Raw genomic sequence first — 12,674 nt, 5'->3', positions numbered from 1 at the left:
CAGTTGTGTTTGGATTTTTAGATTCTGAGTGTAGATGTATATTGTATTAAAATATCACAGTAATGTAAGGTGTGATTCTGCATTGTTTGGATCTTGACAAATTTGTACAGTTCTAATGAAATCAGGGTTTATATTCATCAGTGTGAGACTGATGTCTTCCTCACTGTGAGTGTATGTAGTGTCCAGAAAGGTGTGTGTGTGCAGTGGGGTTAGTTCTTGTCCTGTTAATGAATTTGGCTGTGATCAGACAGAGGGGTTAGTGTTTTAACAGTGAATGCGCTGACACAGAAAGGGTTTCAATCTGTTATCATTATACTCTACTGTGCTGTTGCTAAGAGCTGAGCAGAATGTGTATCTTCTCAAAGAGTCTCCTCATGTCCTTCCATTAACAATGTACAGAGCCAGGCTTTCACAGAGCTGCAGCAGATCATTTCCATTTCTTTTGACCTGCAAGTCAAAGTCATGGCAGGGAAGGTTAGTAAGGTTTCTGGGCTAATGATGTCCAAATCTAAAATAGTTTCCATGCTCTGTGTTAAAGTCAGAGAGAGAGCCGCTGCAGGAGTTCAGGTCTCCACAGATCAGCACACTTCCCTGGGCCTGGAAGCTGCAGATCTCAGTGTGGAGCTGGAGTAGGATCTCCTCATCATAATAAGGGGAGTCACTGGGAGAGATGTTCACTGGACACAAGAAAATGTCTTTTGCTCTGTTGAAAATATCTTTCTTCATTTTTAAGCCCAATGTGTGATTTATTTCATTTTTGTGGTGCTGTAAAATCTGATCTAAATGATGGTTCCACCCGAGTCTCTCCCTTCTTAACAGTAGTGTGTTTAATAGATTGGAAAATTCATTCTTTATAGTTAGAGGAGCAGTGAGACATTGATCTAATCCAGGTTTCCTGGAGTCTGTCTTTTGGGTTTTCCTCAAAGTCACAGCTTTTACTTTTGCACCCGAACCATGAAAATGTAATTCCCTGAATGTTCCACACAGAGATTGTAAACAGTTTCATTTGAGAAGAGATGATGTTGTGTGTTCATAGTGAACATGTTCAGCACTTACCTCAGTGTCCATTATTCTGGAGCTGCTCTGGATTTGTAGCTGTGTAGTTAGTGCCAAGGAAGTGGATAGTGGTGATAGCTTACTAGTGTTACTACTCTCTCTCTCTCTCTCTCTCTCTCTCTCTCTCTCTCTCTCCATGAACTGAATGAGTGCTGAGTGTGAGCATTTGGCTGAAGTGTCTGGGGTTCTGTCTCTCTCTATTATTTTATTTGTATGTTGATTTTCATATAAACTTTAATATTAAAAAACCCAGAAAAACACAGCAATACAAATATCTCTCATTTTATTATATGATTATAATAAATAAATGAACAACAACAGTAAATGAACAAACCTCTTTCAGCTCAGTGGTCACTTTTTACAGTCATGTTCTCAAGTTAGTTCAAGTTCTTTTGAAAGTTTTTAAGTTCTGCTGGCTTTTGAGTATTAATTATACTTTATATAATAAAAGTCTTGACTGTGAAGACTGTCATTGTGTCTCTCTACAGGTTGTATAAGTGTGGTATCTCAGATGAAGGCTGTGCTGCTCTGACTGCTGCACTGAGATCAAACCCCTCACACCTGAGAGAACTGGATCTGTCCTGTAATAAACTATCAGACTCAGAAGTGAAGAGTCTCTCTGCTGTACTGGAGAATCCTCACTGTAAAGTGGAGAAACTGAGGTAAGATCATCTCTCTGAGAGTCACATGACCTGCTCCTCAGTAAGACACATTCTCTAATAGTGAGAATGAAGCAGAAGTTTTAGCTTCATCATCAATGTCCTGAGGAGGAAGATTGTTTCTTTTTCTGCACACTGATGATTTTTCACAGACTCTGATGTGACTGCAATGTGTCTGAAATTACAGTGTAATGATGTAATAGAAAATGATTTGGAAACTAAAATTAAACAAGAGTTCTGTTCACATGAAGCCATGAACTTCTGTGTTTCAAATCATGCTTGAAAACACAACACTGATTGGTCAGTAGTGAACTTCCAAAGAGAGTATGATCGGTCAGTCGAGGTGAAAAATAACTTGTGATGGTCACTTGTGATTTGGTTTATCATCTGAAAACTCAGTCTATAAGAAGAATTTGCAGCGTCACTATACTGATGATTTTTGCTGCTAACACATCAGTATTGCAGATGATTATGTTTAATTAACTGTGGGAGGCAGAAATCTTGCCTCTATTGCAGATGATTATGTTTAATTAACTGTGGGAGGTCTTGTTGTCAGATTCTTCTGATATTTGAAGAAGTGCTGTGCAAGAATTGTATAAGAGTGAATTCAGGCTTGAAAAAGCTGTTGATAAAACTTTTTGACTGGAAATCTTTATTTGTAGTATTAAGTAGATTCAGAGATTGTTGGTTTTATTTTGTTTTGTTTTGTTTTGCTTGGAGACTTAAAGGGCCGGTGTGGGTGCAGGTTTTCATTCCAACCGAGCAGAAGCCACACTTGTTCTTGTTCAGTTTCTGGTTATTTCGAGACTGGACTACTGCAACTCTTTACTGGCAGGTCTTCCTCTGAATGCAATTCGTCCACTGCAGATGATCCAAAATGTAGCTGCAGGGCTTGTTTTCAACCTGCCTAAGTTCTCCCACTCCACCCCACTGCTGCGTTCCCTCCACTGGCTTCTGGTAGCTGTACTCATCAGATTCAAAACACTGATGCTTGCCTACAAAGCCAAGAATGGACCAGCACCATCTTACCTCAAAGATCTTATTACTTCTCGCACTGCACCTCGCTCTCTCTGATCCACCAGCACTGCCCGACTGGTCCCACCATCTCTCAGGGTAAAAGGCAGGTATTTATCTAGACTCTTCTCTGTTCTGGCACCGAGGTGGTGGAATGAACTTCCCCTAGATGTCCGTACAGCCGAGTCTCTGACCGTCTTCAAACGACAACGTTTTTCCTGAAGCACTTGAACTAGCTCTTATCTTTCCCTGTTTTTATGTATTGTTATATGTTTAAAAAAACAATTTTAGACTATTGGTATCTTAAGTCTGTAACCTATTGAACCAGTGTTAATATATTTATTGATGGAAACTTAAAGCACTTTTGTACTTTTGTAAATAGTATCTTTTAATCTGGTGTAATCTAGAATTTTAAATGATTTCCACTATAATAAAACCATGAAAGAGCTTGCTTCTTTTTATTTTAGTGTTATAAAGAGGCTTTGTGTGAAGTGATGAAAGTTAAAGTTGATGGTCAGTCTGCTGTCCTCTGTTCAGCTTCAGCTGCTGATAGTTTAATATCACACACAACAGATGAGAGAAACTAAATCTAACACTCAGGAGGATCATTTTAATGACATTGTTCATTAGAATAAACAGGTGATATTAAATCCTCATGTCATTCTGAATAATAAAATCATTTACAAACACATCATCTTTAAAGGAAGTCTTAAACCAAGATAAAAATCTGTTGATGAAGACTGTGTCATTGTGTCTCTCTACAGGTTGAGTGAGTGTGGTATCTCAGATGAAGGCTGTGCTGCTCTGACTTCAGCTCTGAGATCAAACCCCTCACACCTGAGATACCTGAATCTGTCCTGGAATAAACTAGGAGACTCAAGAGTGAAGAGTCTCTCTGCTGTACTGGAGAATCCTCACTGTAAACTGGAGATACTGTGGTAAGATCATATTATAAATTATGGTCTAATCTTCATCCAGGTCATAATAATAGATAAAGACATTCTGTATAAATAAAACACAGTCACAGTTGTTCTTGTCAATACTGAATAAACCATTTACACTTTCACAGTCTGGGTTAAAAAATACACCAATGAACTAACAACTTCTCCAACAACTATTTAGAGTCTGATCCTGTTTTAGGTCTGATTACTGACAGTCTGATCTTCTCAAGAAAGATCTGTTCATGTGAACACTGATTAAAAACAGAGATTTTGTGGAGATGTGAAGCAGGGAAAAGTTACTGAAAACATAAATCATACATTTTAATATTATTGGTCACATATACAACCATACACAGTACAACATGGAGTGAAATGCTTTTCAACTGTCCATGACTTAAAAGTAGAAGAAAATAAAATGTAAATAATTAAAACAATAAAATAAATGAGTACACAATGACTATAGTGAATAAAGTACAGATGTGAGCAGTTAGTGCACATCATTAATAATCTGACATTGTAGCTGAGGACTGAGGAGATGAAACTACCAGACTAACACTTATCTCTGTGTTAATGAGGAGGATGTGAATGTGGATTTAGTTGAATGACCACATCCTGTTTATCAGATCTGATTTACTACAGATTTGATGGATAATGTTAGCTTGTTAGCTGCTAAAAGAATGCTTGATGATCTCTTCTCATTTCTAAACTCTTCTAAATCTGTGTGTGATTTAATCATCAGGGAAATCTTTATGAAGTGATTTATTCATTTAGGGGACTAGTTAGTTAGTTTACTCAGAAAAATAATACAAGTTTTTTAAATAGACTTTTTGTTTTAAAAGCATTAGCAAAAACATTTTTAGCAAAGCCCTTTACAGTGAGTTAAAGTGTAACTAAAGAAATGATCTGTAGCACATACTTACATTACAGTTTGTTACAAAAAATGAATGCTTTGCTGTTTTTTGTAAAACAATTTAATTCTCAGATACTTTTATAAAATTCTAGTGTGTTCTGTGCTCCAGTAGTGATCAAACTCTAGAAATGTCCCTGTCTACAACCAGTGAAGACTGTGTCATTGTGTCTCTCTACAGGTTAGGTGGTTGTGGTATCTCAGATGAAGGCTGTGCTGCTCTGACTTCAGCTCTGAGATCAAACCCCTCACACCTGAAAGACCTGAATCTGTCCTGGAATAAACTATCAGACTCAGGAGTGAAGAGTCTCTCTGCTGTACTGGAGAATCCTCACTGTAAACTGGAGACACTGTTGTAAGATCATATTATAAATCATGGTCTAATCTTCATCCAGATCATAATAATAGATAAAGACATTCTGTATAAATAAAACACAGTCACAGTTGTTCTTGTCAATACTGAATAAACCATTTACACTTTCACAGTCTGGGTTAAAAAAATACACCAATGAACTAACAACTTCTCCAACAACTATTTAGAGTCTGATCCTGTTTTAGGTCTGATTACTGACAGTCTGATCTTCTCAAGAAAGATCTGTTCATGTGAACACTGATTAAAAACAGAGATTTTGTGGAGATGTGAAGCAGGGAAAAGTTACTGAAAACATAAATCATACATTTTAATGTTATTGGTCACATACACAACCATACACAGTACAACATGGAGTGAAATGCTTTTCAACTGTCCATGACTTAAAAGTAGAACAAAATAAAATGTAAATAATTAAAACAATAAAATAAATGAGTACACAATGACTATAGTGAATAAAGTACAGATGTGAGCAGTTAGTGCACATCATTAATAATCTGACATTGTAGCTGAGGACTGAGGAGATGAAACTACCAGACTAACACTTATCTCTGTGTTAATGAGGAGGATGTGAATGTGGATTTAGTTGAATGACCACATCCTGTTTATCAGATCTAATTTACTACAGATTTGATGGATGATGTTAGCTTGTTAGCTGCTAAAAGAATGCTTGAATGATCTCATTTCTAAACTCTTCTAAATCTGTGTGTGATTTAATCATCAGGGAAATCTTTATGAAGTGATTTATTCATTTAGGGGACTAGTTAGTTAGTTTACTCAGAAAAATAATACTTGTCGATTTAAGTTTTTTAAATAGACTTTTCGTTTTAAAAGCATTAGCAAAAACATTTTTAGCAAAGCCCTTTACAGTGAGTTAAAGTGTAACTAAAGAAATGATCTGTAGCACATACTTACATTAAAGTTTGTTACAAAAGTTGAATGCTTTGCTGTTTTTGGTAAAACAATTTAATTCTCAGATACTTTTATAAAATTCTAGTGTGTTCTGTGCTCCAGTAGTGATCAAACTCTAGAAATGTCCCTGTCTACAACCAGTGAAGACTGTGTCATTGTGTCTCTCTACAGGTTGTTTAAGTGTGGTATCTCAGATGAAGGCTGTGCTGCTCTGACTTCAGCTCTGAGATCAAACCCCTCACACCTGAGAGTACTGAATCTGTCTGATAATAATCTATCAGACTCAGGAGTGAAGAGTCTCTCTGCTGTACTGGAAAATCCTTGCTATAAACTGGAGAGACTGTGGTAAGATCATATTATAAATCATGTTCTAATCTTCATCCAGATCATAATAATAGATAAAGCCATTCTGTATAAATAAAACACAGTCACAGTTGTTCTTGTCAATACTGAATAAACCATTTACACTTTCACAGTCTGGGTTAAAAAATACACCAATGAACTAACAACTTCTCCAACAACTATTTAGAGTCTGATCCTGTTTTAGGTCTGATTACTGACAGTCTGATCTTCTCAAGAAAGATCTGTTCATGTGAACACTGATTAAAAACAGATTTTGTGGAGATGTGAAGCAGGGAAAAGTTACTGAAAACATAAATCATAAATTTTAATGTTATTGGTCACATACACAACCATACACAGTACAACATGGAGTGAAATGCTTTTCAACTGTCCATGACTTAAAAGTAGAAGAAAATAAAATGTAAATAATTAAAACAATAAAATAAATGAGTACACAATGACTATAGTGAATAAAGTACAGATGTGAGCAGTTAGTGCACATCATTAATAATCTGACATTGTAGCTGAGGACTGAGGAGATGAAACTACCAGACTAACACTTATCTCTGTGTTAATGAGGAGGATGTGAATGTGGATTTAGTTGAATGACCACATCCTGTTTATCAGATCTGATTTACTACAGATTTGATGGATGATGTTAGCTTGTTAGCTGCTAAAAGAATGCTTGATGATCTCTTCTCATTTCTAAACTCTTCTAAATCTGTGTGTGATTTAATCATCAGGGAAATCTTTATGAAGTGATTTATTCATTTAGGGGACTAGTTAGTTAGTTTACTCAGAAAAATAATACTTGTTGATTTAAGTTTTTTAAATAGACTTTTTGTTTTAAAAGCATTAGCAAAACCATTTTTAGCAAAGCCCTTTACAGTGAGTTAAAGTGTAACTAAAGAAATGATCTGTAGCACATACTTACATTAAAGTTTGTTACAAAATTGAATGCTTTGTTTTCTGTAAAACAATTTCATTCTCAGATACTTTTATAAAATTCTAGTGTGTTCTGTGCTCCAGTAGTGATCAAACTCTAGAAACGTCCCTGTCTACAACCAGTGAAGACTGTGTCATTGTGTCTCTCTACAGGTTGTGTGAGTGTGGTATCTCAGATGAAGGCTGTGCTGCTCTGACTTCAGCTCTGAGATCAAACCCCTCACACCTGAGAGACCTGAATCTGTCCAGGAATAATCTATCAGACTCAGGAAAGAAGCTGCTCTCTGCTCTTAAGGATGATGAACATTACAAACTACAGACACTGATGTAAGTAATAATAATAATTTTTTTAATAAAGTTCAACCTCATTATCATTAGTTTGCACATTTCTCTTTAGTTCCAATAAATATCAGATGACCAGGTTAGGAAATAAAACCAGTTTTAGAAAATTTCACCATATTCTATTTAATGTGAATTTTTCTAACAATTGTCTTTAATGCTGTTTTGTGTTCAGTAAAGTTTGTTGATTTAAAATTCATGTGGTGGCAGAAAACAGGGATTCAGACAGAGTCTACAAAATGCATGAGAGTGATTGTAAATGAACATTGTGTCTTCTGTCATTCCTGTAAAATTCACCTCAGCTTCTTCTTAAAGTCTGCACTTAAATATAAATGTAGAACAAGAGCTAAATGACACAGTAGTGTTCCTGTGATTGGATAAGAGCAGTGATGTGATGGGTAAATATCTGCTCATTATCCTGTTAGAACTTGTGGAAGTTCTCATTTGTTCTGGTTAAAAGTTAGAACACAGATGTTAGTAAGAATGAAGAAATGTTGAAGGATTCATTATAAACAGGAGATGATAATGTTTCTCTTGGAGCAGAGATGATTACATGCTGTTGATCATGAAGTACCACAGTCCACTTTGTGCTGATTAATTCACATCTTTTTCTTTTATATTCAGGATGTAATGAATATCTGTGTGATGAAGACTCCAGTGTTCCTGCATGTTGGGGAATAGAGAAGATGTTTATATTTTTAAAGTTTGTCGTGACAAACTTTGATGTTGGCTTGATGGAGCAAGTAGTCGAGAGTGGGGAGATTTGATGGCAATACATTTGGTGGAGAGCAGACAGATAGGGTCCTGATCCATCTGGAGGCGAGTGGAGAGATGGGGTGCCAATACTTTTGGAGTCGGGTGGATATGTCACCAGAACACACGTCCCGAAGTTCCCCTCAGTGTGCTGAGTGTTTTGATATGTCATGTGTGTATGTTGCAGTAGTATAGCCATTTTGCTAATTTTGGGGTGTGGCTCTACTGGAAAACTGAAAGTCCGATCGGTTCTAAAATTTTCTCCTTCATCCGGCCCGAGATTCTGAAGGATCTTGGCGAGTTTGGTGTTGATCGCTCAAAAGCCTGCTGAGTTATAAACCTCCAAAGTTTTGAATGGAATTCTATCTGGAAAAAGGCCATTTTGAGCTTCCGTACCGGGAATACCGGAATTCTGATCTCTTAGAAAATTAATAGCAACCAACTTCAGACCAGGATGAACAACCATGCCAAGTTTGGTGCATGTAGAAAGCTGTAGGAGGAGTTACTCTTGATTAATTTTGTAAGAAAAATAATAAAAAGAAGAGAAAGTGTGAGTTCTGAGACTTTACCTGTGGTATGGTTGTTGGTGCCAGATGGACAGGTTCAAGTGTTTCAGAAACTGCTGATCTCTGGATTTTCACACACAACAGTCTCTAGAGTTTCCACAGAAATGTTCTATCTCTAAAGGTACTGGGAGAACGTGACTATCCTGTGACCTGAAGTCATGACAATTACTGTTTATTTGCATTATTTACAGTTTCAGTTTTACTTGTAAATGTGTTTAGAGCTTTTTTTGGATGAACTTTGTACAGATTTTACAATTAATAAAGTATATTTTAAAACAAAACATGAATGTTTTGTGGGACTTTTATTGCTGAGTTAAACTGAGCTGTTTGATTCACTGGAAAGACATGGATGTGACACAACTTTACATTTCTATAGACACAACTAAAACTAGAACACCATGTTTAAGAACAGGAAGTTGAAGTTAATAAGTTTTTTGTAGCTTAGCAGTCTTACATCATTGTGGAGAAACTTCTTCACAACAATACTTCAGTTCTCTGAGAGTCACATGACCTGCTTCTTAGTGAGACACATTCAGTGCTCTTTCATGGATAAAACTCTTTCACTAGCTGTTTACACAGTAAATAGTGATGGCTGTGCTTGGTGTTCAGAAACGTAGCTGTTAGATTACCATCTCCCCTCTGCAGCTACTGATTTATTGTACTTATTAATGACGATATTTTACATGAGCCCAGATGATAGCATTTTAGCATTACGTTTTTTCCCACTCTGCTCCTCAAGCACTTGAAAGCTACAGCAAATGCTCAAATTCTGCAAAGTTATAACATAATATTTAACTTTGCACAAGAATCAGTGAGGTCTAAATAACAAAAAAAAAAAATAACAATAATGATGCAGTAGAAATACAGAGCAGTAGATACATTCACATTATTTTCATTTCAAAACTTTTGTTTTTACCGTGATTAATGTTACATGTAGGCCTACACAAATTTAATATAAAAATATTTGTTTATATTCTAATAGTTTAATTTTCATATTAATAATTTGATCTAGAACATACTTCTTTAAACTATTTACCATTTTAATCATGCTCTTGTCAGCATCACCTTGCAACATGGAGCAAATGATGCAGCAATCCACTGCATTCCCTAGAAACAAACTGGTGTTTAATAAATGATCAGATACGATCAAATACATAATTACATGCATACAGATTTTCTTCTCAGAGCATGTTTAGCTGCCCAGAACACTGTGGTGGTTGATGTATTTTGATTATCTTGGCACGCTCTGTGCTGATTTCATGATGTTTTTGTCTATGACCTTATCTTCTGACCACAATATCCTTTCTTTAAGACCAATAAATTCTTGTAATTGAATAAAGAATGTGTCGAGCACAAAAACTCCATCATCAGCCCACCTGTAGAGAAATCTGCCACCACCTCTGTAGACACCGTCGATGTCCGTTGTTTATGCTTTTAGTTACTCATGGATAATGCCTTTTATTGCACATACAGTAGATAATGACAAAGACCACATCTTTGGTTTGTATAAATACTCGCTGTCTGTCTCAGTTAACTTTGAAGAACATTGCTCCTCGACTCTGTGTGTATCTTTTGGCATTATTCTTCCCTGATATCAGCTCAGAGGCAGCGGCAACAGTGTGAATCGGATTTCTTCTCAAAATGTGAACCCAAAAAAAATTTCTATCAGTGGTGGCTTCACATATCTTGGTGTAATAGCATGTTTGCCCTGTAAAATTGTAGGTGTTGTGTGACAGGGCAGACCTAGCCAGGCTTGGAAACTGGCAATGACTAAAATGAATAAATCAGTAAGTGATGAAATACACTAGTTAATAGATCTAATATATGCAACATTACAGTAGAAATAATGTGCTGTAATGAACCATGTGACTGATTAATCTCTGCTTAAAGGCTGGATCATGACCTCCTTTGCTGTGAATGCTTTTGTGGAGTATGAAGTATGTCTGATTAGATGAGCTCTGAGTAGTTTAGGATTGTGATCATTTCTTTGACTTGAATGTTCTTAAAGATTTTTATATTGTGTGTCATTTTCTAGGGCATTACTACAGACATTTCTATAACCAAAAGTATTTTTGATGCTTAGTCTGATTAGTTTATTTTCTTTTCACAATTTCAATTTGTTTTAGGACAACAGCTGTTACATAACATATAGTGTGTGTTTCTCTCAGTAAAATAAATGGTAAGGCAAAAAAAAACAAAAAATGGACAGACACAATATCCCAAGTGTGAGCCATGGGGCAAGTTTAAAGCACTTTTCTAATGAAACTATGAAACCAGTTTTCTTAATAAGACATTGAAAACAGAACATGAAAATCTGGTCATGAATCAAGCAAGGCAAAGTTGTTTAAACAGTTACAAAGGCTATAAATGAGTAATACAAGGTATAGAGTAAAAGATGAATTTAATGTCTCTGAGGGTACTTGAAACAAGATGATGGGGTCCGGTGACAAAAATAAACCCATGTTCTAAGTTATTACATTTACTTGGAATTTCCACATTATCTTTTGAGGTCCAAGGTCCAAACTGGCAACAACATGACCAACAATCATTATGCTTCTACCATCCTTTTTAATGGTAAACACAAAAGATCTTTCTAATATTAAGTCAGCACTATGAGACGAAACATTAGGACGAGTACAAAAACCTGGACACACAGCAGAAGCTACAGAGGGTAGAAGAGTTTAAAAAGAGTCTGATGTCACGGCAGAATATGTTTACAAAAGCAAAATCACAGAGTGAAGCTGCTGTGAAAGCTAGGTTTATAGTGGCAGAAGAGAAGGCCAAATCAGCCTGGGCATTTACCGAGGGGAGTTTTTGAAGCACTGAATGATTAAAGTGTGTGACGTCTTCCAGACAAATACAAGCATTTATAAATGTAAGCTGTGGGAGATAATTTTGTAAATGAGGATATATGTATGAGGTGTGTGTTTGATGTAGTGTGAAATAATCAGGGGGACAGCAGGAGTGAGTTCTCAGGTAAGGTTTATTCGTTAGGTCGTTTGAGCTTAAGAACAATATAAGGTTTAACACGGCATGTTGGCCTGTCACGGGCCTTGCACACAGGCTGCAAGGGCTTTGAAGAACAAATAGTTGTATCGATGATGTCAGTCTGGCAGGCTTTCTCTGCGGTACCAGGCTTTCCAAACTTGGACCAATCAATGGCAGAGACGCACCCTAGATTGTTATGGTCAATCTTCGCTCCACTGGTACCTTGAGCGGTAGTGATCTCATCATGAAGTAAACGCAGCGCGTGCTGGATGGCAATGGAGGTACCAGGCGAAATATCTAGAGTACATACATAGAAGACAGCAGATAAATCAGAAAATCCGTGAGGTGTAGAGGTTAATAAAAGAAAGGGTGTTGGCCCCTGGAGAACTGAGAACTTACCCATGCTGTCTCCTGAAGAAGAATGAGGTATTGGCGAGAGTGAGGCCGAAGACAATCCCACTGGTGGGGGCGGAAACGCCCAATTTTTAATATAATGATTCAGGAAAGTTTAATTATAATGGTATTCGAAAAGTTGTAAATTCAAAGATAATGGTGTAAAAAAGAATCTAAAAGGTCTAAAAAAGAAAGATGGGTGGGATTGTCTGGGCAAAGAACCAGTGACGTGTTGCATTGGGAAGATAAGGGAAATGTATATAAAGGCTGTAGTTGGAGTTCCCCGGAGAGAGGTTGTTGGGACGTTCATGCGTGAGCATCTCAATTCTTGTGTCAGCGCTGATTACAAAATAAAATCTCTTATCTGCATTCATCTAGTCTGCTTGATTGGCTTATTTAGTTTTGAGGCCTTACTAACTATGAGTCTCACTTAGACTGAGCTGTCGGGTCAGTGTGGAGCTGGAGTCAGATTTTAGTAGTGAGTACAGT

General features: G+C 36.7%; 1 protein-coding gene across 2 annotated transcripts in view; it reads left to right on the top strand.

The window, feature by feature from the left end:
- LOC131369996 (NLR family CARD domain-containing protein 3-like) overlaps positions 1–9,074 on the top strand; it is a 305,079-nt gene extending 296,005 nt beyond the window's left edge. Inside the window, exons 28-33 of one of the 2 annotated variants that reach the window (XM_058416956.1) lie at positions 1,545–1,718; positions 3,494–3,667; positions 4,759–4,932; positions 6,031–6,204; positions 7,300–7,473; positions 8,110–9,074. In XM_058416956.1, coding sequence (XP_058272939.1) covers positions 1,545–1,718; positions 3,494–3,667; positions 4,759–4,932; positions 6,031–6,204; positions 7,300–7,473; positions 8,110–8,116 — 877 coding nt within the window. In that variant the 3' untranslated portion in view covers positions 8,117–9,074. The remainder of the gene's footprint in view (positions 1–1,544; positions 1,719–3,493; positions 3,668–4,758; positions 4,933–6,030; positions 6,205–7,299; positions 7,474–8,109) is intronic. The other variant, XM_058416957.1, reaches the window with a different exon arrangement.
- The last annotated feature ends 3,600 nt before the right edge of the window (positions 9,075–12,674 follow it).

The sequence above is a fragment of the Hemibagrus wyckioides genome, linkage group LG19, assembly GCF_019097595.1.
Source record: "Hemibagrus wyckioides isolate EC202008001 linkage group LG19, SWU_Hwy_1.0, whole genome shotgun sequence".
Taxonomy (NCBI): Eukaryota; Metazoa; Chordata; class Actinopteri; order Siluriformes; family Bagridae; genus Hemibagrus; species Hemibagrus wyckioides.
This window is presented reverse-complemented; position numbering and strand designations above follow the sequence as displayed.